General features: G+C 37.5%; 5 protein-coding genes across 8 annotated transcripts; 1 reads left to right on the top strand and 4 right to left on the bottom strand.

The window, feature by feature from the left end:
• Positions 1–268: 268 nt before the first annotated feature.
• LOC123472352 (jerky protein homolog-like) lies at positions 269–2,112 on the bottom strand. The gene is made up of 5 exons (XM_045173752.1): positions 1,623–2,112; positions 1,377–1,505; positions 1,065–1,306; positions 817–1,000; positions 269–486 (listed from the first exon to the last, which is right to left on the bottom strand). Exons 1-5 carry the CDS (start codon positions 2,110–2,112, stop codon positions 269–271), a joined length of 1,263 nt encoding a protein of 420 aa, XP_045029687.1.
• A 5,001-nt stretch (positions 2,113–7,113) lies between these two features.
• LOC116923895 lies at positions 7,114–9,183 on the bottom strand. Its single transcript, XM_045174489.1, is given in 6 exon segments — positions 7,114–7,466; positions 7,526–7,699; positions 7,794–8,060; positions 8,063–8,598; positions 8,713–9,066; positions 9,143–9,183. Coding segments are annotated over 6 exon segments (1,725 nt in total).
• Positions 9,184–10,769: 1,586 nt separating this feature from the next.
• LOC116926095 lies at positions 10,770–12,589 on the top strand. The gene is made up of 6 exons (XM_045173533.1): positions 10,770–10,980; positions 11,043–11,110; positions 11,179–11,412; positions 11,476–11,812; positions 11,872–12,039; positions 12,105–12,589. The coding sequence occupies exons 3-6, from the start codon at positions 11,193–11,195 to the stop codon at positions 12,544–12,546; spliced, it is 1,167 nt and encodes a 388-aa protein (XP_045029468.1). The 5' UTR covers positions 10,770–10,980; positions 11,043–11,110; positions 11,179–11,192; the 3' UTR covers positions 12,547–12,589.
• Positions 12,590–14,503: 1,914 nt separating this feature from the next.
• On the bottom strand, positions 14,504–15,935 carry LOC123472258 (heat shock protein 110-like). Of its 4 annotated transcripts, none has more exons than XM_045173536.1 (5): positions 15,866–15,935; positions 15,562–15,718; positions 15,273–15,500; positions 14,908–15,202; positions 14,504–14,826 (listed from the first exon to the last, which is right to left on the bottom strand). In XM_045173536.1, the coding sequence occupies exons 4-5, from the start codon at positions 15,196–15,198 to the stop codon at positions 14,596–14,598; spliced, it is 522 nt and encodes a 173-aa protein (XP_045029471.1). In that variant the 5' UTR covers positions 15,199–15,202; positions 15,273–15,500; positions 15,562–15,718; positions 15,866–15,935; the 3' UTR covers positions 14,504–14,595. The 4 variants fall into 4 exon arrangements, with proteins under 4 accessions (XP_045029471.1, XP_045029472.1, XP_045029469.1 ...); XM_045173537.1 differs by having other exon boundaries at positions 15,775–15,929; XM_045173534.1 differs by having other exon boundaries at positions 15,779–15,929.
• Positions 15,936–19,245: 3,310 nt separating this feature from the next.
• LOC123472257 lies at positions 19,246–23,367 on the bottom strand. Its single transcript, XM_045173532.1, has 6 exons — positions 23,264–23,367; positions 22,712–22,935; positions 21,586–22,638; positions 19,870–20,062; positions 19,690–19,801; positions 19,246–19,633 (listed from the first exon to the last, which is right to left on the bottom strand). Exons 1-6 carry the CDS (start codon positions 23,365–23,367, stop codon positions 19,472–19,474), a joined length of 1,848 nt encoding a protein of 615 aa, XP_045029467.1. The 3' UTR covers positions 19,246–19,471.
• Between the last annotated feature and the right edge of the window lie 1,751 nt (positions 23,368–25,118).

Genomic DNA, 25,118 nt, shown 5'->3' with positions numbered 1-25,118 from the left:
CATATCCTAAATTAAAAGAAGGAAATACAGTGCCGGTCCACTTATCCGACCACTTGGTGCAGCGGTCGTATAACCGGATGGTCGCATGAGTGGTCGGACGCTATAGTAGTGATTAGCAGGTGACGACTGATTAAAATTTGATATGATGCGATATCGTTTGGCTTGTCTCAGTACAAAAGTGTATGAAATATTAAAAATGTAGGCTCAAATCAAATAGAAACAAGACTAGAAAAAATACGCCATGACGAAAACAAACAGAATAAAAAAATTAAATATTTAGGATATGGGTGCGCAACTTTTGGGCAAGTTCAAGAAGAACAGGGTCATTAATAGGCATAGTAATGGCTTCAACAGCATATTTCCACAGATTATTACGCAAGTCGGTTTCGGGATCATACATATCTTTCTGACTAATTGGATGACTATCACACTGGCTTATTGACATGAATGTATCTCCAACGGATGCGTTTAAAAACTCATCGACCTCTGTGACTAGCAGCAAATCATCATTTGCAACAATTTCAGGGTCATCTTCAAGATTGATCCACCTATTGACTAGATGGGCTTCATTGCCGTCAATTAAGTCGGCAAAGCCGGCTGAAACATGGACGTTAGATATAGCGTTGGTCAATTCGCGAACGGCAGACTCAATTTGCTTAGACCTAACCGGGCGAGCTTCAGGTGTTGAAGTCTCGGACAAATGTAGAAGGCATTTCGAATGACGCCAGCAATTAAGAATGACAGATTCAGACAAATTGTCCCATGACTGGCGAATAATCTGGCCTGCGTCTAAAATGGTAGCTGGACAACCAACACTGAGTCCTTTTCTTCCTTTTTTTATTGTACTGGCTAACTGCTGGATTCGTTCGATGTCATCATATGCCTCGATGAACTTTGAAAGCATTCGCTTTTTGTAATCGATCTTGACAGCAGATATGATTCCCTGATCGAGTGGCTGGTGAACCGATGTTGAATTGGGTGGGAAAAAGAAGACAGAAACCTAAGAAAAAATTATCATTTAGAATTAGAAAACTGAATTAAAAGGAAAGAAAAATAAATATTACCTGCCCTGTAGGATCTTCACAACTCACATCATGGCCCGAGAAGTTATCCATAACAAGAGCAACGGGCTCATCTGTCCAGTCACGAACGGCAGGCAAAAAAATATTTTCCCACCATTGTCGGTAGACCAACGAATCAACCCAAGCATTTTTTTGGTTGATATAAGGGACTGGGCAAGGTGAATCACGAAAGCAGTGAGGTTTAACGGCTGAGCCGACAATCAGAGGGTCTACTTTGCAGGTCCCTTAAAAATTCAAAGTTAATTTGAATGTAAACGGTTTGCAATCATCAACGCATTTGTCAAATTAACTTACCATCAGCATTGACACACAACACTAGTGTGACACGGTCTTTTGCCTTCAATGCTTTGGTCCCTCTAACTGTTTTCCGACTTTCGTTGTAAGCGAGATAAGTCCGCGAAGGCATGGCGCGGTAGAACAACCCTGTCTCGTCCATATTAAAAATGTTTTTCGGATCATAATTGATCAACTGGACACGCAATTCACGCATAACCGGCTCAATCGCGGCCGTGTCGACATCGCCAGCCTCTCCGTAAAGGCGAATGCTCGCGCCAACTTCATAGCGCCTTCGCCAATTTCGGAACCAACCATCCGATGCTGAAAACCCAGAAACACCACGGATTTCAGCTTCACGTAACGCACGAGCTTGAATGTGTGCACGTGAAATCGACAATGGTTTGCATCGAAATTTTGGATTACGCATCTCTGTAAAACAGGTGTAAACTGCATCGTCGAGTTCTCTGTTTTCGGACCTATTCTTCGTTACCTTAGCCGATAATTTTAAATCACCACTATCTACACCTTTTAAAATTTCATCTTGGTTTTTTCCTATCTGCTGCACTTGGGATTTTGAAATGTCGAACTCGATCGCAATTTTACGTTGGGAATTGCCACTCTTTAACATGTCAATAACCTTCAGTTTATCTTTAACAGTTAGAGGAGCTCTTACTCTCTTAACTTTAAAACCGTCACGTTGTCTAGCACTAAAAGTCTTGTTACGCGGATCTAAATTTTCTTTTGCTTTTCCCATTCTTCACGAGTACAATAGCGATGCGTTCTGATCCACTTACAACAGAACACTAGATGACGTAATGCTCTTTTGTTCAAAAAAGTCCAGCCCTCTCATCTTAATGAAGGTCAATTGAATGTCAAGGTCATTTTAAAAAATAGACCTCGAAAAGGGATTAAAATAATCCAATTGTCAGTACATTTAGCGGCATAAAAGTTTGAACAGGGGCTGTTCGCGCCAAAAAGTGGTGCAAGCAGAAGGGTGGTCGTATAACCGGGTTGGTCGTATGAGTAGGCGGTCGTATAAGTGGACCGGCACTGTAATGTGTTAATATAGAAAAAATTACAGTGATCCCCCTTTTCAAACCTACAGTTAACTGGTGTTCTTTGTGGTCAAGCTTTTGCTTTGCCATACGGTAATCAAATTTGAGTTTTTGGAATTTTCTAGCGCTCGATGATGTTTGTCCTTTACTCAGTAGTGTTCCCAGCGCACGCTTCACCGAGGCACATGAGGAACAACACGTTTTTCCGTTTTTATCGTAAATTGTTGTGCATTTGACAGAACGCCAGTTCCCGTGTTTGTCAGATACTGCACCAGCACAACACTTTATTCAAGAATACTTTTCGTCAGCTACCCCGGGGCAGATTTCAGATGAATCGAAATCTAGTATTATCCTTGAAAACTGCTGTGTAAGACTTTCTTCTTCGTCAAAAGGATGTAAAATGGAGCTGCCAATGACGGCCCCATCCACACACAGAAATGCTGATCCATTATTGAAGCGCATACTCTTTGACGTGACAGCTTTACCAGCAATCAACTGAAACTGCACACGGAGTGCAACCTACAGAATAATAATAATTAAATATATCTTTTAATATTGCATTGAATTTCATACATACCGAGGGTTCATCTTTGGAGTCAATCCAGTACCATGACGGAGGAACCTCTCACACTTTTTGGGATCGAACAGTGCCCAGGGATCCTGAAGATGAAATTTGTCTTCAACGTCAAAACATTACCAGTTTTCAGGAAGATCATCAACAATGTCTTCCAACTCCATGTCTGTATTTTTTTTCCTCCTCTTCCTAGTAACCGGTTTCCTTTCAGTGGGCAATTTCTTCTTAACCGTCTTTTTAGGTTTGCTCAGATAATATGGGCAATCTAATATTCCCAAAAGCATACACTAAAAAAGGGTCAAAATGATTTTTAGAGGAAAATACTCACTCGGAAATATGCAAAGAATTGCACCTTCTTTCAGCATCCAGTTGTTTCCGGAATAGAATATCCTTTTGCCATTTTTTTCCTTCAATCCACCTTCCTTTCACAACATCGTCACTTGCAAAATGATGTGAACAGACTTTAGAAGAAGGTTTCAAAGCTCCCTTCCTGGGGATGAATTCATTCCAACGCTTCAATAACTTTTCATCCTTAGGTGCACTAAACATGGTAAATTTACCAAGATCTTTTGGGTAATCTGGGAAACCAGATTTACATCCGGGGACATAAAAACGGTTCGGCATCTTATTTGTCCTATTGAAGAAAATGTTGAAATATTAGATTAAAGGATAATAGAACTGCATAAGACTTGGGGATTCACATATCATGAGCATAGTGTCACTTACATCGAATGAAAACAAATAAACTAGAGCTGATTACATGGGATATTGAAAAATAGATAAACAACGGGAATTAATTTGTAATTATTTTACCTTAAAACCGAATTTTTTGATTATTGAACCATGAACTGAGACCACTCAGCCGTCACTCTCCATGGTTTATGCGGCAAAATGATGACTAACCCGAGTAGACAGCAACCCTAATGGATGCCCCAAAATTTTCTCAAGATTTAGCAGACGAGACGAGGAAAACAGCCCTAGCAGACCACAGTTCTTCTACCTCCAGTTTATAGATCATGGTCAGACAGAGTTATTGAGTCAGATACTCGACATTTGACAATGAATTAGACGAAGCTATTAGCAAATAGCGACTTACTTGTCCGGCTGTCTCTCTCCTTCGTACGAACAGAATTTGTTGAATAATGGTGAAGAATAAAAAGTCTAAGACTGCAGTAGGGTCTCAAAATAAAAGACCAAATATTCGATCGACTTCGGTGTTATCAGATACCAGTCTGGAATTGCAAAATCTCAGTGACGAAGACAATTACGATGATGAACCACAACCATCTACTTCAGCAAGACGTACACCATTCCGTAAGTAGTTTTTTAAGTATTGCATTGGTTTCCCTTACAAACTTAGGAAATAAAATAATTGTGTATATCAGGCAGGCCGCCTCCAAGTCACTCAGTCGATAGTGGCACAAGCACTCGTACTAGCAGCAGTGAGACTCGAGATATCTCAACACCAAACTCAAATGGTATTTACTAGTATAATTCCTTTAATTTCATTTCATTATAATTTCAGCTTTTCTAGGCACTCCTATTTCAGCGAAGAAGTCCATGGTTGACTACCTCCTGGAAGGGCTTCCTTTTTTGGCTATATATAGCCAAATTGGCTATTTTTTAGGTGTCGGGCTATGGCTATGGCTATGGCTATTTCAACGATTTTAAGGGAAATTTTAAATTTAATTTACAAAAAAATTAGAGCAGCAGACACCGCAATGAATTTGTTTTCTTTTCTTAAACTGTCCAATTTAATTTAATAAATAAAAGTGTACATTTGGCAATGCCTCCAAGTGACGACTGGCTACTGCTACTCGCTAGTCGCTACTGCTACTGGCTCTCAGTAAACATCAAATTCAGCTTCCTGCTAAAAATGCTCGTTAAAGTAATCCGATTCGTATGAATTACGATCGAACCTTTCAACTCGCGTTCAGTGACGAATTTGAACGTTCTTTCACCCCGATTAATTATTTTTTTGTGTCCGTCCAGAAATTCTTTATAACTTCCATTTCTGAAATTCAGAAACGCTTTAATTTTAAGGACCATGTGTTCCAAATTCTTCCGCTAGTGAAACCGAAAAATGCTCGTAATCTTTGGGATGTGGACACCAGCTACCTCCGACACTAGCCATGGACTACTCTATTGTTAAGGACGGGACTGTTTCCCTATCCCGCCTTGTTAAAGGGTGTCACTGTGGGCTATTTTCATAGAAAAATAAAAAAACACACCATTAAATTCAGCTTTAAAAGGCGATTGTAATCATCTAAGTTTTCTTTATAAAACGTATCATTTAAGAAGATATTGCGATTTTAATTTTGGTAGGAGGGGGAATTGGGCGTACCGCCGGTGCCATCTATCAACCAAAAATCGAGCCAACGTGACAGTGCCTTGAGCCATCCGTAAACGGAAACACAAGCAGAACTCTAATGTCAGTGCTACGTACAGGTTTCGACAGTTTGTTGTTGTGGCTAGTTGAAGATATATTTTTACTTGCTTTGTTGTATTTACTATTTGGATTGTACTACTTCTTTATTAGTGAACTATGCAGGTATAAAAAATCTTTTTTGTAACAAATTCACATTTCTACATAATATTTTTGCTTAATTACAGAATCTGAAATTTACTCAAAACTCAAGTTTGCAAAGCCATCAGTAACATCATGGCATAGACAGCGAAGTGGAAGACCACTAACGCCTATATCCCCCTGTAGCGATGCACGTGTCATGCCGCATGGTGGCGCTGAGTCCCATAATATAATAATTTTGTGTTTCCCTACTGATCCAATGCTTCACACACCGTCATTTTAAAATGAAATCATGCACGGTATCACTTTGGTATGAACATGTAAATTAAGCGCAAAAATTCAGCATATCGTGTGAATTATTTCATATTTTTAGTGGTTGGGTAATGTTCGTTCATAAAATGTTTTATTTTTCCCCGTTTTCCGAGACCAATTTTATTAATCTGTCTCGCAGCATTGTTTTGTTTGTATTTATAGAGTGCAATTGTTGGGCGCTAATTATGATTTGCTGATACTTCTTATTGTGGTAACTTACTAATTTTGCTATATTGGATATAATAGCTGTTGCATACTTCTATTTATGATTTGTATTTAAGAAATAAATATATGTTAAGAAAATACATTAATGTTCAATCGTTTTTTGTATTTCCTTGAAATTCACGAACAGTAATTTGCCCTTGACTTTATTTTCTAACTGACTTATTTAATTTTTTCAATTTCACCCTTGCTTGAGATTGCGTTCTTTTCTCTTCCACTATATCGATAAATTTCTTTTCCCCGAAACAACGGAAACGTAGAATTAAATACTGAAATATTACACTAACCATGAGAGATTTTTGGTGTTGCGGACAACCAACGAATGGCAATTTTTTGGCAGCGAGAATTGTTAAAGTTGCCTCAAAGGCATCACGAACAAATACCATATCACGTTTCACCAATGACAAAAAAGCTAATTCTACTTCACATAACAATTGGAACAAGCTATAGGAGCTGAAAATTAGCTGTCCCCGTTTTTTTATTTCTGTGAGCATTTTTGCAGTGAAATATAGTGGTAGATCTTCAATACTAACATCGACAGTTTTCAAACAATCTTTACGAAATGCCGAGTTCTTCCTTCTGCCTTTCTTACGAAAACAATGTACAACGTACCCGCAAATGTAATAAATAATTTCAGAGTCCAAAACATAAATGTTTATGTTTGGATCACATATAGAGACTTTTGAGAGTGGATCGATCAATGACAGACTACATAGCTCACGTTCTATGATGGTATGGAAAAAAGACCCGCCAAACAACACTGACTTTTACTGCAGTTTTCAATTTTTTAAATGCAGCGTTTCACGATTGATACAAACTTGTTTCGGAAAATGGGGGAAAATGGGGAAAAATAAAACATTTTATTTTTCAGCCTTATGGCCCCCTTCGTGGTCTTCCATTTCGTTGTCTATGATCATGGTATAATAGTTACACTACATAAACTACTATACCATCGTAACATGTTTTCTACCCCGATGGTTTCAAAAATTAAAATGAGGGAAGTGTACACCTCCAGAGCTGCCATGGAATAACTCGTCAGTAGGTATAAGTAATCAACATAGATTTTCATTTGGAATGTGTGTTGTATTTACGATTGGCAATCTTGTTGTTACCAACAGTTGGTGCATTGGCCTGCAAATCTGTTTGTTTGCTTGCGTAACCATTAATCATTGGATTTATAAACTTCAATAGAATTAATAGTACAAGACGTTCATTATGTTTGTTTTCAGGTGGCAATTCCTTTCCACGGCTGCAGCAGAAGGTCGAACAAGCAGCTATGTGCTGTGCAAGAAAATTTACAGTGTCTTCACGAATTTTTCTTGTGTTGTGTGCCTTGTGCAAGAACATTTCCACAAATCTATGGATCGTCCACATTCTTTCCACAAATTCCTTAGAAGGAAAATTTAATCCGCCGCGATCTACTGGTGATAAGTTCATAAAATTATTTGTCCCTTAATAACGTTTTTTTTCTTTTTACCTAGACAGGAATTTAAGGTGTTGACTGCGGTGGATTGCGGATCGTGAAATTCGCTATGTCCTAAACCTTCTTTACACTCCACACAAATCTCTCGTTCATCTAGAACTAAAAGAAGAAATCCGCAGGTCACTGCCGTTGATAATTTTGCGGCGCAGTCAGTGTCAGTATTGTAATCTGAAAACATTATTTTAACAAATGCATTAATTATAATTATTTTTTCTTTTCGTTTAGGTTTGTAATGCGTACGTATCCATACGCACAGGTTTACCTGGTGGCTTTTTTAGTTCATCCAACACGGCAAGATATTCTTTGCCAAGAGTCAAAAGAACATCGAGAGCTCTCTTTTTCGGAATATGCTCGGTTGTTGAACGTAAGAAACTTTCTTTTTTTCTTTGTTGCTTTTCTCGTAAGAGTGGAACGTTGCAGTTAATTGCGCTGTAGGTTATTCCTGTGCACAGCAGTATTTCCATCCCGTAAATAGCTGCCTTAGCGTCCATGCTATAGTTTCCGCCATTAGCTTACATCAGGTACATCATAGGTTGTCGCTGTTGAATTTTCGAGTTAACACGTATTTAAATTCGGCAGTATCTAGTAAAAACAAAATTTTGGCTATTGTTGATTTTGTAGTGATGGTTATGGCTTCAAACGTCTCGGCGGTTAGAAAGTTTCCTTTGTCAGTGACCGAATTTTTGCAATCGTTTAGCCATGTTACATAGTTTTCCAACCACTTTATTCTTTCGTCACCACTAGAACGAAAGAAGGCTTTATTTGGAAGTCGTTTAAATGTAGCTTGCGTTAAGTCGCTTATATCATGAATTTCAAACCATTTAATAATTTTCAACATAAACGCAATGGTTTCTTCCGAGCCCATGAAGCCAGAAACTTGTCTTCGACGTAGAGCTTCTAGCATTTTTAGGATGAATTTTTTTTGTTTGTTGTGCAACCTTTTCACGAAATCAAACATAAGGGCTTTTCCATTTCTTTGTAAAGGTCGATCTCTGAATTGATTTCGCAAATTTTTTATAATATGCGAAGAATCAAAACTGAGAAAAAGCTTCCTTTCGGGATCGTTTGGATGTCTAATTTCGTGAGAAAGAATCCCTTCTGGATTAATAAGTCTAAACATTTTAGTATTGATTGAGGCATTATCAGCAACTGCTCCTATTATAGTATAGCCGATTTTCTCGACTTGTTCAATAATGTGTAAAGTCAACTTGCACAGTTCGTCTGCGGACATTTTATTGACTAGGAAATACCCAACGACGATACAAAATGGATTGGCCAGTCCATTTATGGCAAAAGTTAGTAATTTGTTTGCAAGTTTTTGGTTGTCTTTAGGTACGACAATGCCGGCCATGTCGACATGACCTATTAATTTGTAGACATTTTTCATGTAAGATTTGTCTGGTTTAATTGCAACCTCATCCAGCGCGAGGTTTACATTTTTGCCGTAGCAATTTCCCAGTTCTTCAAGTTTTGCAATTAACGCTTTTTTGACGATATCAGTGAAACCCACATCCAAGGTTGAAATTCCAAGATAGCTTCAGAGTGTTTTTGGTGATGGTAAGTTTACCATTCCAGATTTTCTCAGCATATTATATGCTCCGGGACTTCTACCATGTAGGATTATGCAGAATCGTATCACCTCTTGACTCCATCTGTGACCCTTTATAGACTTCGTTAGTATGTTTCTTATTTGGTCCGTCATGAAACAGCTCCACCCAGATAGGAATTTTTGTCCCAATCGAGTCCCAGAGAGGTACCAATGGGACGTCTGAGACAGGCTCAAGTATAAGACATCTCAAAGCGGTCTATTCTAAAACAAAAATAAAGTCATTTGCATCGTTACGCGATAAATTCTCACAGTCCCTTGTGGATGTACCTTATCCGTACCATTTATTAAATTTTGGCTCCAACAAAACACTTATAGGAAATGTTTACACTAATCGAGTCCTTCGTTTTTACGCGGGTAAATTTTTCATACCCATCGTTTTTGACGTCATGCTCACTAGATGGCTTCAGCTTCATCATTCAATAGTTTTTTCACAACTTATCTATTAAAATTCTCGTCAACGTCATTCTTTAAATTTCTCCATGTTCAAAATTTATAATCAGAGACGGTACAGGTCTATACGCATAATTTTTTCAAATATTTCAATTTCTTTGGTCATAGAAAGCTATGATATGGCAACGCTTCTCCTCTTTACTGTTCCACTTCAGTTGTCGTCTGCTTGCAACCTCATGTGAGCAATGTAAAGCTTATGGAGTCGTCGACGAAACAATTTGATTATTTTACGTCATCTCCTTGACTTGTGATTGTTATGACTGCTATAGGTTTAACTGGACGGCAAAAAAGAAAAAAACTCCAGAATCATCTGGCTTCAACTAAAGGGTTGTATGATAACGACATATTTGTTGAAAACAACTATATTTCTCTGGTTAATGTGTGGGAAAATGGAGATGTGGTTCCCGAGAGTGACTTTAGTGACCATTCAAATATTGACGTAAACTCTGGAAAAGCAGAAAGAGAAAGTGGAATTAATGGAAGTGATTTTGATCCATTGAGTAAAAGCGACGGAGAATTCTATGTGGAAGAAAATGTCGAAGTAACAGACATCTTTTATGATTGTCAATTTCAAGATGATAGTGATGTTTTTTTTAAATTGTTCTGTAAATGTTGTTGTCCCGTGTTAATCAAATTATTGGCAAAAGAAGAAGCCTTATTTCTGTTAATTTAAACCTTTTTGTCATTTAACTTGAAACTGATCTCAAAACAAGAAGTTTGTTTATTTGAGATTTCGGGAAAATATAAAAAATTGATTTGTTTACAAATATCCTTTTGTTATAGTTATTACTGTCTTACTAAAGATTAAAAAATAAGCCAAAAATATATAGTCACATTACTGAAATTTATTTAGGAAAATCTTTTATATTATACATATCCCATATGTATGGAACGCCGTTTGTAGCAGCGAAACAGACACCCCTTTTTTTCTTTCGCACCCCTCTTTGTCTCGTTGTCTGCTTTAGTCGTCTGCTAACCGTTGCCAGGTAATCCTCCCGCAGCGTTTATTTTTTTGAATTCAAGTTATTAAATCCACTTTATAATTAGATATTTATTACTTCTATTTAATTTTAATATTTTTTCGCATTTATTAGTATCTCCCTTTTACTTAATTTTCATATATTTGTGAACAAAACAACACCAGCCCACACAGCTGACTGCTCAGGGCTCACAACAGTCGGAAGCCATTCACCGAGCCATTCACGTGCTCATTGTAATTATCAGAAGGAGCATGCAGTTTTAACTGTGGTTTACCTGTAGTCCAGGAGTGATTATTCTTATAGAAATTTCATTAAAATATAAGATAAATTGTGATTTCAACATCGAGGAAGAACCGCGTTCTTTTTGGAAAGCATTAAGGCTTTTTGTGTTCCTGTCAACTATTGGGCAAGTAATTTTACAACAAATTGATTTCTTTCATTCTTGTAATCCTAATGTTTTCATTGTTAACAGCTTGTCACTTTTCAAGACACCAGTTATCATCAGGGTTATACTTTTTATTTGTGACAACTACTGGCCTGGTAATTTCAGTTAATGTGGTTTCGATTCCTTCATGTAGTCTAATTTAAATGTCTTCTTTGGGTATCAGCTTGCTTTTTAGTGATGGAACCAATGAATATTCCTATATCTCATGAAAAACTCTTACAACTTGTTGACTGGGATTTTTCAGTAAAACAAATAGCAAAATGGTTTTGTGTGTCCCGCTGGACAATACTCAGAAAACTAAAGCAATTCAAAATTTCTCGAAAGAAATTTTCTAATATTGATGATTGTGACCTCATGCAAGTCATAGCAAATGTCTTGGCTGATAAACCAAATATGGGTAATTTTATATTTATATTTAATTTCTGTGTTTTTATTTAAATTGTTTCATTTTCCTTTGCAGGAGGAGATGTATATCTGAGACACCACCTCAAAACAAATGTAGGTGTCTTTGTCCAACGATGGCGTATAAGAAAATGTGTTCATGAAATCTTTGGATCCCAGCCAAGAGCCAAGAATACAATCAAGAGAAGACGTTATCAAGTGCGAGCTCCGTTGTCTATGGTACATTTGGACACTCATCATAAACTCATTAGATGGAGGTTTGTTGTTGTTGGAGCAGTTGACGGGTTTTCTCGAAAAATATTTTGTATGAAGTTAGACACCAATAATAAAGCTAAAACGGTCTTGAAGCATTTTCTAACCGGTGTCAAAGAACTTGGTCTGCCATCACGAGTAAGGTATCAATTTCCTCCCGTGATTCCAACTCAATTTTGTTCTAAATACTTCTTTCTTCTAGAACTGACAAAGGAAAGGAGAATGTTGGTGTTGCTCATTTGATGTTCCTTACAAGGGGTGGTAATCGGGCCAGTTTCATCCGCGGTCGGTCAGTTCACAACACCAGAATTGAACGAACATGGAGGGAAGTGTTACGTGTTGCCCTATCCCCTTTCAGAGAATTGTTCTAGTAAGTTTTCTAAATATGTTCTGTGAAGGAAAAGAATGTGGTTTTTAATGCTCACTTAATTTCAGTCTTATGGAAGGTGAAGGAATCCTGGACGTTTCGAACAACATGCACATATTTTCACTCCATTTTGTTTTCCGATCCCTGATTGAAAAATCTTTAGATGAATTCTGTGCTATGTGGGACTCCCACAAACTCCGCACCGAGGGTTTATCTCCCATTCAACTATTCACTTTAGGAATAGAAGAATTGAAAAGACGATCCTTGGTAGACGGGAAAAGCTATACAGAATTGCAGCAATTTGATGCCGACATGCAACTTGTAAATACCATACAAAATCATTGCATCAGAGGAGTTCGTGGTGTCAAAGTGCCTGATATTGTCTGTCCATCTGAAGATACCTTGGCGGAATTGAGAAACCATTTCCCAATCACTAAAATTACATTTGAAAATTCCGTAGAAACGTACCTTTCCTTCCGCTATGTACTGAACGCAATGAGTAACGTTTAGACGTTATGTATGGTACTGTTCTCAAAATATACGGGAAATCGATGAAAAATTCAGTGTTCGTATTTCAACACCTTTGACTTCATTTACACTTTTAAGAAAACCTTTATATTTTCTTTACTTTCTGTTCAAGTAAAGTGTGCTGTAATAGTAAATATGATAATAGAGAATAACCAAATTGGGTAGCTAGTGAACATTAGCATGTAGATAAAACTGGTAGGTTGTGTTCCGGTGTGACCTGCTGTTTAAAGACTTCGTGGAAAACTGCTGCGCTTAAGATTCTGTGACTCTTGACAATACAATAGGATCGTTACGGACTCTACAGAACAGTGCTAGAAAAATTTTTGATGTTACATATTCTTCAAATGGCTAAAAGGGTTGATGTGAAGTGAATGGGCTGTTTTTCAAAGCCAAAAAATTAATACAAAGAGCGGCGGTTTAATTAAGATTCCTTGGAAGCCATAGAAATAACTTTACATCTTATTCCATGAGTTACGATATTTCCCGTCATTAGTTGTCGAAAGTTATTTTACACCAAAACAAAACACCGGGTGATACGCCGGTGTTAAATATGGGAAGCAAAGAAATTTACGCTACTTATTTATTTCCTCAATCCGCATTCTCAGAAAATGTCAACAAATAGATTATTAGTGATCATCTCTTTTTGTGGTTCAACGTTCTCATCATAATATTTTTGTAATTTTCTGCCGAAGGGCGAGTACACACATGTGAGTCTTTATTAGTTTTCTTTAGCGATCTTGAATTTATACACTCCTGTTAATGTATCAAGATAGAGCACTTTTCCCACCACCCCCTCCCCCAACATACATCCGTGCGTTGACTTTTATTCGTTTGTAGCCTACTTCTCTTTTCCATGCGTGTCGTTTCTCATCATCTTTATCCCGCGTCTCCCAACCATCTTCTAAACGCTCACTGGGTCAGAAAACAAACAAATTTTTATACCTATACGATTAAACAAGAGATTCTTCCATGCGGAAGTTCTTTTTTTCATTTTCCCGTTACATTTAATCGAAATATGATTGTTTTTTTCAGAAATATTCAATGGTATTTTTCTGACCGCGTCGGAATATCCCAGCATGCGGGATTTTGATACTGCCTGGGATGAATAACATCTTGCTTCTTTCAATCATTCATTCCAAAAACAGTGATGGGGACATTGCTATAATGGAACAGTTTTTCTGTGTGGGGTCCTCCTACGTTTATTATCATAAAGAGTGAACGACTAACTGCTGAACGTATTTTTTTCCCCTAATGGTTTTTAAGAGCAAGAAAAGCATGGGGTTTTTCACGTGGCATTGGCGTGAACACCTCTCTCGCTACTTGTTCTTTTTCTTCGTCTGTAGGGATCGCGGAAGAAAATAAAATACGGATGATATAGGGCATAACGGCGAAATAATAACCATAAAAGCAACACTACGTTTCAAATTCACAAAAGAAAAAAACTTAAGTAGGTAAGAAAGCAGATGGCCCTTAGTAGAGTTGTTTGAAAACTACGTGCTATTCAGGACTCTTTTCAATCCATAAGGAGTGGAAAATGATAAGACACACAATCAGCGCTGCCTTCATCAATCTGGTAGCTGTTCCTCGTCATATCTTGGATCACATTTCGAAAGTCCGAATACCAAAATATTAAGCTTTCAGATATATACGTTCAATTTAGAAGAAATGGCATTTATCGAATCTACTTTTTCCAAATGTTTACTTGTAAGAAATCACTCCCAGGTAGCACACAGACTCTGTTTCAGGTCTGTTACAGATCTGTTTTTGAGAGTCTGTAAATTGTTTGTAGTGTCCCACTTTTACAGACTGTCACACAGGTCTGTGACAGACCTGACTTACAAAATCTGTATAACAGGTTTGTTACATAACGCGTACCACAGTCTTTGTACTACCAACTGTTTACAGATCCGTCGTTTCAATAATACAAGTATACAACTCACGCGATTTAAAATTTGTATTCAACACGCATTTCATTTTATACACCACTTACACATGATTGTCCAAGCAAAATTATGTAAAGCTTTATGAAATTTAGCAATAGTTTTCAATACGGAGCGCCCATCCGATATAAGTTGGTGATGCACGGCCAATTAATTTCGCATGATGGAGTCGGGACTGCGGTCCACGGATCAATTCTGGGAGCACTATTGTTGAGCCGTTGGCAGCATCCTCTGGCTTGCCCGACTGTGCAGCTTCAGCCGGTGGGGCAGGAGGCTGTGGTTTGGGTTTGTTCAAAACTGGATTCATGCTGCTTTCAAAAGCCTGCAAGGAAATTTAAATGCATGTTAATTATCGTGACCTAAGAATTAATCGTGATGAGGTAGGGAGAGTGGGATAATTTACCTGGTGTTCGCTATGGAAGGCAGCGGCTTTAATAGGCAAGTCCTTAGTCTTAAGAGTTGCCTTCACACGGCTGATGTTGGCATCCAACCAAGAAACTTTTTCAGCAATTGCTAGTTCCAACTTCTTTGCTTCTTCGGGCGTCCAGTGATCGTAGGCTGCAACACCGCTATTGTAAGCAGTGTACGCTTTCTTGAAACGATTCAACGAAGCAGCAAACACAAAAGGACTCTTTCGGAAGAATGTTAGAATCTTGGAGAAAGGAACGCTGTGAAACTTGGGGAATACTTCCATCTCTCTAAAAATAAATGAAATATAAAAGATCAGCGACTTCAATTACCGATCGACAAATTAAAAGATAAACTTACCCGTGCTCAACGTCTTCGCCGCCAGCTGACTTTAGATTTTTTAAATATCATGGAAGTGTAACGACAGAAAGCAATACCTCTAAATAAGAGTGGGTCCATTCCAAGGATATGAGGATTGAATGTGTAGCAACCAAGGGGTCAACAAAAACCCTTTTTTGACCATGGTGTTGGCCTTTTATTTTTCTCGAAAGGACAATCTGATAGCTTTCAGTCAGTCTAATTGCAAATCTAAAGCAAAATCAAAATTAGAAATAAACCAAGAATAATGAAAACTATTGCAATAACCTACAGATCGCTTTCCATCAACACACATGATAGCTTGGATGATACACGAGTAGTGGCAACTTTGAGCATGGTTAACAAAAACCCTTTTTTAACCATGGTGTTGGCCTTTTATTTTTCTCGAAAGGAAAAACTGATAGCTCTCAGTCAGTCTAAATGCAAATCTAAAGCAAAATCAAAATAAGAAATAAACCAAGAATAATGAAAACTATTATATAACCTACAGATCGCTTTCCATCAACACACATGTAGCACATGTTTTCATCATGATGTAACAATTACACAAAATACTTTAACATGCCAAAACTTACAAGTGTGCTGAGAAGACATGAAAATTCCAATGAAAAGACATGACGACGAACTATCACTTGTCAACAACACCCGGCTGGCGGCTGCTGGTAGGCGCAAGAGAGAGTCCCCCTAGCGGGGGCTAATAGATTTTTCCCTTTCCATAAACAAACACACACACAGTTTCGCCACCCAATCCGCCGGAATCGCTTTCCATCAACACACACGCAAAATATTCACCATAATTCCCAAAATATTTCAGCTGGAACGCCTTCCATAAACACACACACACACACAAATTTCTTTTTCGACTCACACAAAATGTCACCAAAAGCTAATAAAAAAACGACCGGCAGCAGTTCCTTCTCGCAACTTCGCCAAAACGCGACTAATGGTAGCGTAGCTGCCTCAGCGTGGGTGCGGTGGCGCTGGTATAGACTAAACTCATCTTCAAAGACGTTGCCACATAAACACGATTTCTATGTGTGTATAAAATTTTATTTCGTTTTATAAACGGCATGAAAAGCGTTTATAAAACAGCTTGAGCAACAAGAAATAAACAAAAAAATTCTTTATTGGAGATGCAGAAATATTGTATTTGAAAAAGTATTAAGTTAAATTAATAACACGAAATTTTAAATTTTCAATCCCGTTTAGCACTTAAATTTTTTTTCCTCGTATCCTTACTTCCATTCAGCCAATTGGAAATATGTTTTTTAAAAAATTCCTCATCCAACTCGGATTTCGGAAAGTTTTCCCTAACAGATATTTTTAATAATTCATTGCAAATAAAGGTAGAGCTAAACGCGAGTCTGTCACCGTCGCCGTCTTTAGTTTTTACTCCAAAATAAGTAATCCCCGCCAACTCAACCCCATGTGTACGTAGTGAATTCATTTTTATTTATTTGACATTGGCATGTTTTGCCCGACGAGTCTGACCAACACAAAGGTTTTTATTTATTGACGTGATTTTGAATGATGAATGTAGTTATGCTATGAAATATAGCATAACATAGTCTGACAAAATCTACAGTACCCACCAAACTATTAGGTACACCCCCCTTTTTTCAGTGCATTCTTATGGCACTACGTGTCTTAGAAAAAATGCAATAACTCTTGAACCGCTTGGGCTAGATTTTTTTCCTTTTTTTCCCTGAGTAGATCTAATGATGATCTACATTTTTTATAGACATGAAGTCGTCATAGGATTAACCCCCACGGCGCTACGGTATCGTTCACTTTATTAGGTACACCCCGTTTTCCCCCATATGCGCCGTGTTAAATACGGTGTTTTCAAAAATATACAAAAAATACAAAAAATAAAGCTAAAATCTTTTTCTTTGTGCCAAAAGATGCACAATTCTTCACTCTATACTAATCCAAAGTATGATTTACAGTCAAACCAACTAAAAGAACCCTTCTCTATACCCCAAAGTTTACCCCCCTCAACATTTTTACGGCAAAATCAAAACTGGCGATGTCGCCACCAGAGGAACTGCAAGATTCGGGCTGTTGCTGCGCCAATGCGATGAGGGGCACACAAGATATTTTAAAAAATCTGATTATTTTCATTTTCGCATCACATATTGCATATTTCATTGTTTATTTTCTAATGGAACTAAGATTAAAATTGAAACCATATTCTGTAAAAGCTGGCGGCTGGTAGCAACAGCCCGAATCTTGCAGTGCCTCTGGTGGCGACATCGCCAGTTTTGATTTTGCCGTAAAAATGTTGAGGGGGGTAAACTTCGGGGTATAGAGAAGGGTTCTTTTAGTTGGTTTGATTGTAAATCATACTTTGGATTAGTATAGAGTGAAGAATTGTGCATCTTTTGGTACAAAGAAAAAGATTTTAGCTTTATTTTTTGTATTTTTTGTATATTTTTGAAAACGCCGTATTTAACAGGGCGCATATGGGGGAAAACGGGGTGTACCTAATAAAGTGAACGATACCGTAGCGCCGTGGGGGTTAATCCTACGACGATTTCATGTGTATAAAAAATGTAGATCATCATTAGATCTACTCAGGGAAAAAAAGGAAAAAAATCTAGCCCAAGCGGTTCAAGAGTTATTGCATTTTTTCTAAGACACGTAGTGCCATAAGAATGCACTGAAAAAAGGGGGGTGTACCTAATAGTTTGGTGGGTACTGTATGTTTTCAAGTGTGATCTCTTTAACTTGAATACATTTATTTAACTTTGATCACGTTGTCATTTTTTAACAGTTAGTCATCAACAAAGAAGTTGAGGAACATTTTAAAAATGTGTGCATATACTCATTTTGAAGCTCTGGGTCATCTCTATTTTCTTCCCTTGTCCTCTCAACAGTTATCACGGTCTTATCACGATCTTTAACAGTTACCACCGATCTTCTACTTCCATATCCGGAAACCGGAAGCTTTTCAACAAATTATAAATATTCTTTCGACCTTTAACAATGTGTTCATTTTGCCTTGACCAAGATTTGAACCTTCAACCTTTCGAGTGCTGAGCTTAACTCTTAACCATTAGCCTAACACTGACTTATATAAGATGTCATCTGGCTGCATGGTATTACACTGTAATATATGAGAAAACATTTAAGTCTGTTTGCTATTGGGAATCCAGAAATGTACCATACCGGGGATACAGACACAGATCAGATTATTACTGACATAGGTGTTACAAGGGAAATACAAACCCGTAACATACCTGGGCCACAAACCCATAACAGATAATCACTGAAGTATGTTTTACATAGAAAACACAGGCCTGTAACATACCTGAGATACAGACACAAAACAGATGATTTATGTCATATGTTTTACAAGGAAAAAACAGACCTGTACCATATCGGGGGTACCTACTGAGAACAGATGATTTCTGTCATATGTTTTACAAGGGAAATACAGACCCGTACCAGACATGTAGTACAGACACATAACAGAAATATATTTCACTCGGTAATACAGAGTAAAAACATGCATGTAACATACGTGTTAGACAGAAGAAAAACAGAATGTATTTTTACAGAGTAAAAACAGACAAGTGACAAACATGGGAAACAGAGCAAAATCAGAAACAATTTTCTCAAGTAAAAAACAGATCTGTAACAGGTCTGTAGTACAGTGAAAAACCAGAATTATGTATTACAGAAAGATTACAGATCTGTTCCAGATCAGTGAAACAAACTTTTACCAAATCCTGTAAAACAGAGCAATTCCAGACAAATTTCCTGTAAAACAGAGATGTAACAAGCCTGATACGGATCTGTTTCACAAGTATGTGAAACAGATCGGTTACAGGAGTCTGTAACAGCTCTGTGTGCTACCTGGGACTATAACTTCTCCGGAATATCTTTAAATATTATTACGGCCACTGTAGACTTCATTTATGCATTTTTGTAATAGTTAAAAAACGCAAAATGTGGTTCAGTTCGTTGTATTGTTAAACAAACACGAGCCGAATCTTCCGCAATAACTGGATTATATAAAAACATTCAAACAAAACGGTTAAAGTTAAAAACACACATCCTGGTAATTGCAGCAATGAAGAACTTGCAATTGAATAGTGGCAATGTGATAATTGAATTACATAAAATTTGGCCTGGTGTATACTGGCACTGAATTAATAGCATCACATTCATGGAAGTTAAGCATTATTTTTCTCAGAGCACTTCAAGTGGTGTTCAAATCGCTTTGAAACCTTAATGTAATTATTGCATATTGAACATCGAACTCTTTCCTCCCGATCAGCGATATCAATTTCCTCGTAAGGGACGACATACATTGTGCTAGTTTTTGTCGGAGCTTTCTAAAAAAAATGTAAGATAACGAAAATGAATTCGACTTTGAAATTGTTACATATACCTGTAAGAGCTGAGCCATTGTCGGTACTTCTTTAAAGACAGGTTCTAGAACTTTATCTCCTCTTTTCAATCTACATGCAATGATGAAGTCTCCCTTTAAAGACGGAAAGTTTCTATGCACAAGGAAAAAATATTTATGGTCACAGAAAAATATGTTTAACAAGATTAAATTATTGCTTACGAGTGAATCAGATTTTTCATTTCTTTGCCTGATTGGTTCAGGGGAACTTCAATAACTTTTGAACCCAAACCAGCGTTCGATAATTTTATTTCTTCCTGGTCTTCCGGGATTCGAATGGGAAACTCCAACTTTCTTAAACAATAGAATTCCACGTGTTGACACTTGACAGTCGATTTCCCAATTGAAAGTTTTCCTATAGAAAAGGAAACAACTCATGTTTAATGCGTACCCATATAGCACATTTCAGCCGTCGGATGTCCGAATCATGGCCGAACATCCGTTAGATATCTTTGTACTCAATGGGTAGTTCCAGGGATGTCCGTCGGCTAGTCACCTTGGAAGTGCAATGGATGTGCGAAAATTATATTCTACGGACCTCCTTCCAACAGCCAAAAAGATTTTCAATTGTTTCATTTAAGGATCGGCCTCGAGCCAATCGGGGCGCTTTTTTGCAAATCGGGTTTCTCATTTCGGGCCAAGGAGGCGTGGCTCAGGGTGGAAAATTCTTCTCCCCGAATTCAATTGGGGTTTGCAATCAATTGGATTGCAATCAATCGATTCATCAATGCAAAAAACATTATCGATTGACCCGATCTATCCGATAACAACCCCGATAATAGCTCGTTCTACCCGCTTGCCCCGATTTTTACTCTGAAACCGAAAGAACGGCATTTTTTTTATTGCTTCGGGGCAACGGGTTAACCTCAAATTTTTTCCCGCACCGCCCCGGTTGAAAAAATGGCACCTCATTTCAACCCCGAATGCACTTTATCGGTGCGGGGCGGTTAACTCGATTAGAACTAATTTGGGGCCGATCACTAAGTTTCATTATTAATTGTCAAAATTTCTTGAGAGGGGGAAAACTTAACCGTGTTCAAATTTTTCCCTTGAACGTATTTTTATTTGAAGTCCAGCATTTAAAATGAAAAATTTAAAAAATAAAGGAGTAATGATCTATTTGCCGGATGGTTTATTTTAAAATTTATTACAAAAAATGAATAAAATATATGAAAGTCGTGAGTTTGTTTGCACAAGCTTTCCGTTTAGCTTATGGGAACCAAGCCATTGAAAATTAACTCACAGAAAATAAATATTATTCGGCATCTAATAATATTAAAAGCAAGTTTACTTATGATAGGATTATAATTTCAAATAATAAAAAACTACTTTAAACTTAATAAATCATGCTGAAGTTTAAAATTCAAAAAATATTTAGCATAAATTGTTTAATTTCAATTTATACACCTCTGGTTTAACCTAAGTTCGACATCATCTTGACTTTTTAAAAATCCTGTATGTGATTTGTAGTCGAAAAAGCTCAAGTGTTTTACAACAATTCGATTGTATCGTTCGAAAATGATACATAATATATCTGTAGATTGGCACAGTGGAATAAGATTCGACTGTGATGCTGGAGACCCGAGTTCGAATCCTGGTATAGCCTAATGTTTTTTCATGAATAGATGTCCAATACATGTCATATTTATAGCCAAATGAAAGCCCGCTCGGATATCCTTAGAATGTCTGACGGCGCTGTTTAGGGCGGTCAAAACCAAAAAAAAATACATCCGTAGGACATCCAAATCGGATATCGGGCTGTCCGGAGGATATCAAAAAGATGTACTCAACATCCGACCCCGACATCTGTCGGACATCCGACGGACTGCCTTGTGTTATGTGGGTATTGAGATAATCGTATCAATTTTAAATGTATACCGTTTTGGGTGTATGAACCGTAACTTGAGTTTACAGCTTTCTTTGATTCTTTCACAAGGTCCTTTAGTGATCGATTAACCATCTGACTGTATTTTGGCCCAGGAAAATCAGGCGAAGAAGAACGAGATCGGTTGTGGTAAGATGGGGACCCGTTGTCAGAATATGAGGAACTGGATACATTGGATAATCTTCTCTTGTCGATAGGAGAGCGGCTTCGATGATCTTTCTTTTTTGAGTTGTGAGAATTGCGACTATCCAAATTTCTGCGACGATCATAACGTTCAATTTCAGATTTGACAAATGGATCCTTTTCCTTCCTTCCATGACGAGAATCGCGTTTAGTTTCATATGTACGACGTTGACTGTTTCCATTTTGAGATTTCACAGAAGAGCGAGAACCTTCATTCTCGCGAACATGAAAATATTGGCGATCCGTTGAAGTTTTGCGGTTTTCAACGGAAGAGTGGTAAGAAGAAATCGGCTGAGAATCTAGTTTTGATGAACCTCCGCGGCTTTCATGGTTTGGTGTGGAAGACCTAATGATTGGAGAATGGCTTTCAGTATGTTGGGTCATTCCAACGTTCTGACGAGCACGGAATGTTCTTGAAGTTGTGGGGTATTTTTCTTCGTCTTGTGATTCCTTTAACCAGTCATCATCGTATGTGTGTGCAGTCTTTTCTGTGGAAACAGCTTTTCGAATGCCTTGTTTGGGATGACACTCTGTTAGCTTGCCCAGATAACTTTCTTTTTTCTTTGTTTCTTTCTTAGCATCTTTCTTCTTTCTTGTTTCATCTGTTTGTGGAGATGCAGATCTAGAATTTGTGTGAAGTTGTTCATCAAGTGATTCATTTAATGAGTAAGGAGACAAAACCGTGGACAGATTGAGTCTTGAATTCACTTTTTCTTCACTTTCTTTTTCATCATCTGATATTTGCACAATAATGTCTTCATCTGAAGAAAGTTTACTGAGCGATGTGATTCTCCTATCAAATTCCTCCATTTCAGAATCTATTTCTGAGTTATTCTTCGAATAACTGTGTTCATCTGGCTTTTCTGTAAGAAACACACAGAATGGTTAGCAGTTGAAAAATGATGAAATGGGCAAGAATGAGTGAGTACGACTTACTTATTTCATAAATGGTGTGAGAAGGAACACCAGCATTGAACTGCCTTTCGCAAAGCAAAACAAATTTCTTATGTTCTTCTTCATTGTCGATAAGGCGTTCAACAAAATCCAGGTGAAGTGGCATGTTTAGCAATGTTCCACACGTGGGTAACTTGATCACCATACGAACTAAAGTATCTTTCTTCCAGCTCATTTTACTTCTAGGATAGGAAGACTTCGTAGTCCTAATTGAAAATTAATGATTCCAATTCACATGACATTTACAAAAATAAAGTTAAATCAAAGTTTTACGCAATTAAAACTGCATGCTCCTTCTGATAATTACAATGAGCACGTGAATGGCTCGGTGAATGGCTTCCGACTGTTGTGAGCCCTGAGCAGTCAGCTGTGTGGGCTGGTGTTGTTTTGTTCACAAATATATGAAAATTAAGTAAAAGGGAGATACTAATAAATGCGAAAAAATATTAAAATTAAATAGAAGTAATAAATATCTAATTATAAAGTGGATTTAATAACTTGAATTCAAAAAAATAAACGCTGCGGGAGGATTACCTGGCAACGGTTAGCAGACGACTAAAGCAGACAACGAGACAAAGAGGGGTGCGAAAGAAAAAAAGGGGTGTCTGTTTCGCTGCTACAAACGGCGTTCCATACATATGCATACCATGATTTAAAAACTGGTGTAAAGTTCGTACATCCCCCGTCCAAGAGTCGTCCCATGGGCTGTACTAGGAACAGGAATTGGATGCTGGCAAGGCGGACCTTGCCACATCCAATTTGGCTCCGGTCACAATCCAAAATCCATTTGGCTCAGGTGTGTGTTTTCTGGGTGGGGGAGTCGACAGCAGCTACCCTTTTTTTACGACACTAGCTAACCATGACACTGGCTACCCATGTTTCCCGACATTAGCTACCCAATCATTTTTTTTAAAGAATACTCTCGTTTGACAGTTTGTGTGTGTGTTAACCAAATAGACACACTCTTGTGAGGAGTGTTACTGTTTTTAATTGTTTCGTTCCCTTTGTTAAACATGTATTATCTTACAAATTCATAATATAAAGTTCGAAAATGAAGGAGGAAAAAATGGAGGGACTACTTTTTCTACAGTCTAACATCCTTCTCAAAGCATGTGTAAGTATGATACGCTACTTGTAATACTAAGATGTATTAAACCTGAGATCTTGTTATTAACTTGTTTTGGTATTCATAGTTCAGTTAAGTCAAGACAGTTTACCACCCATTAGGATATAAGTTGTGGTATAACTAGGTCTGAATAACATGATCTTCTTGATGCAACTGGCTATCGATAAGCCACGGATGGTAACAAGTTTGATTTATATATATAAAGCTTTATAATAACAAGTGTTCATTTTTACCCTTTATATCTTAGGTGTGATTTTAAAAAATGTAGGGAGACAAATAGGCGGGGTAATTCCGCACGTTTAATTCTATACAAGGAGGTATGCAGAACTACAAGGCTCATTCTACTAATTACTACAACAAAGACAACAACAGTCTGAGGCCTAATTTTCGGCCACAAACAAAAGGTGGCGGAAGAGATCTCGGAAGGAATACGATTTTTGACGAAATCGAAAACAAAGGTTACAGTGAAGTGATTGTAGAGATGCTTAACCGAATTCCCTGGAAACTCGAACGGCGAAATGCAAAGTCAGGTCCACTTGCATCAGCTCTGACCCAATTCAATGGATATGTGCCCTGGTGGCATTCCGTTCGTGCATCCGGCAGCGTTATTTGCACGGAGGTTTTTACATATTGAAACTCGACGCAAAATGGGGTCCTTCTCCATCAAGTGCGTAAAAAGTGTTTTTCATCCTTACCCTAGCAGTTATTTTGAGTCGAAAAATCGTCAGAAAAAAAAATGCATTTAAAAGGCATATTAAATGCATTGGTTTTTTATTGATAGTTTAAATGCTTATTTTAACGTTCAAATATGCATTTTCTTGACGCATTTGGAGCAAAATCTTCGAGGGGCGTTTTTCATCCTACAAGACACGTTTTTTAACTTTAAAATTCGCATTTTCTTGACGCATTTTGAGCCAAGTCTTTGGGGGATGTTTTCCATCCTCCTGGACGCATTTTTTACTTAAAATAATGAATTTAAAAAGCGTAAAAATTATGCGTTTAGATATCGTATTATTTTGTTTTTCTTTATTGGAAAAGAAACGATTTTGTGGACAATGTTTGGAAAATTGTCAAGTGTTTTTGGGGGTCAGTTTTCTAACTTTTTGAATGCATTTCTAAGCGTTAAATAATGCATTTAAAAAACGTAAAAATATGCATTTATTTGACGTATTTTTATGCATTTTTTATTTAAAAAAAAAGTTTTTTTGGACGATGTTGCGACAATTTCCAAGTGTTTTCGGGGGGCTGTTTTCTACATTTTCG

Source organism: Daphnia magna, linkage group LG5 (assembly GCF_020631705.1).
Source record: "Daphnia magna isolate NIES linkage group LG5, ASM2063170v1.1, whole genome shotgun sequence".
NCBI lineage: Eukaryota > Metazoa > Arthropoda > Branchiopoda > Diplostraca > Daphniidae > Daphnia > Daphnia magna.
Note: the sequence above shows the minus strand (reverse complement) of the source record. Positions and strands in the feature narration are given on the sequence as shown.

Coding starts and splice junctions, on each gene's coding strand:
- LOC123472258 (XM_045173536.1), bottom strand. CDS start 15,198: ATGGAAGTATTCCCCAAGTTTCACAGCGTTCCTTTCTCCAAGATTCTA. Junction 14,827..14,907: donor CCTTCCATAGCGAACACCAG/GTAAATTATCCC, acceptor ATTTCCTTGCAG/GCTTTTGAAAGCAGCATGAA.
- LOC123472257 (XM_045173532.1), bottom strand. CDS start 23,367: ATGTATGGAACGCCGTTTGTAGCAGCGAAACAGACACCCCTTTTTTTC. Junction 22,936..23,263: donor CGTCTGCTAACCGTTGCCAG/GTAATCCTCCCG, acceptor ATTTTCAATTAG/GACTACGAAGTCTTCCTATC. Junction 19,802..19,869: donor ATGAAAAATCTGATTCACTC/GTAAGCAATAAT, acceptor CCTTGTGCATAG/AAACTTTCCGTCTTTAAAGG.
- LOC123472352 (XM_045173752.1), bottom strand. CDS start 2,112: ATGGGAAAAGCAAAAGAAAATTTAGATCCGCGTAACAAGACTTTTAGT. Junction 1,506..1,622: donor TGAAGTTGGCGCGAGCATTC/GCCTTTACGGAG, acceptor TGGACGAGACAG/GGTTGTTCTACCGCGCCATG. Junction 487..816: donor AAAAGGAAGAAAAGGACTCA/GTGTTGGTTGTC, acceptor TGCTAGTCACAG/AGGTCGATGAGTTTTTAAAC.
- LOC116926095 (XM_045173533.1), top strand. CDS start 11,193: ATGGAACCAATGAATATTCCTATATCTCATGAAAAACTCTTACAACTT. Junction 11,413..11,475: donor GGCTGATAAACCAAATATGG/GTAATTTTATAT, acceptor TTTCCTTTGCAG/GAGGAGATGTATATCTGAGA. Junction 12,040..12,104: donor CCTTTCAGAGAATTGTTCTA/GTAAGTTTTCTA, acceptor ACTTAATTTCAG/TCTTATGGAAGGTGAAGGAA.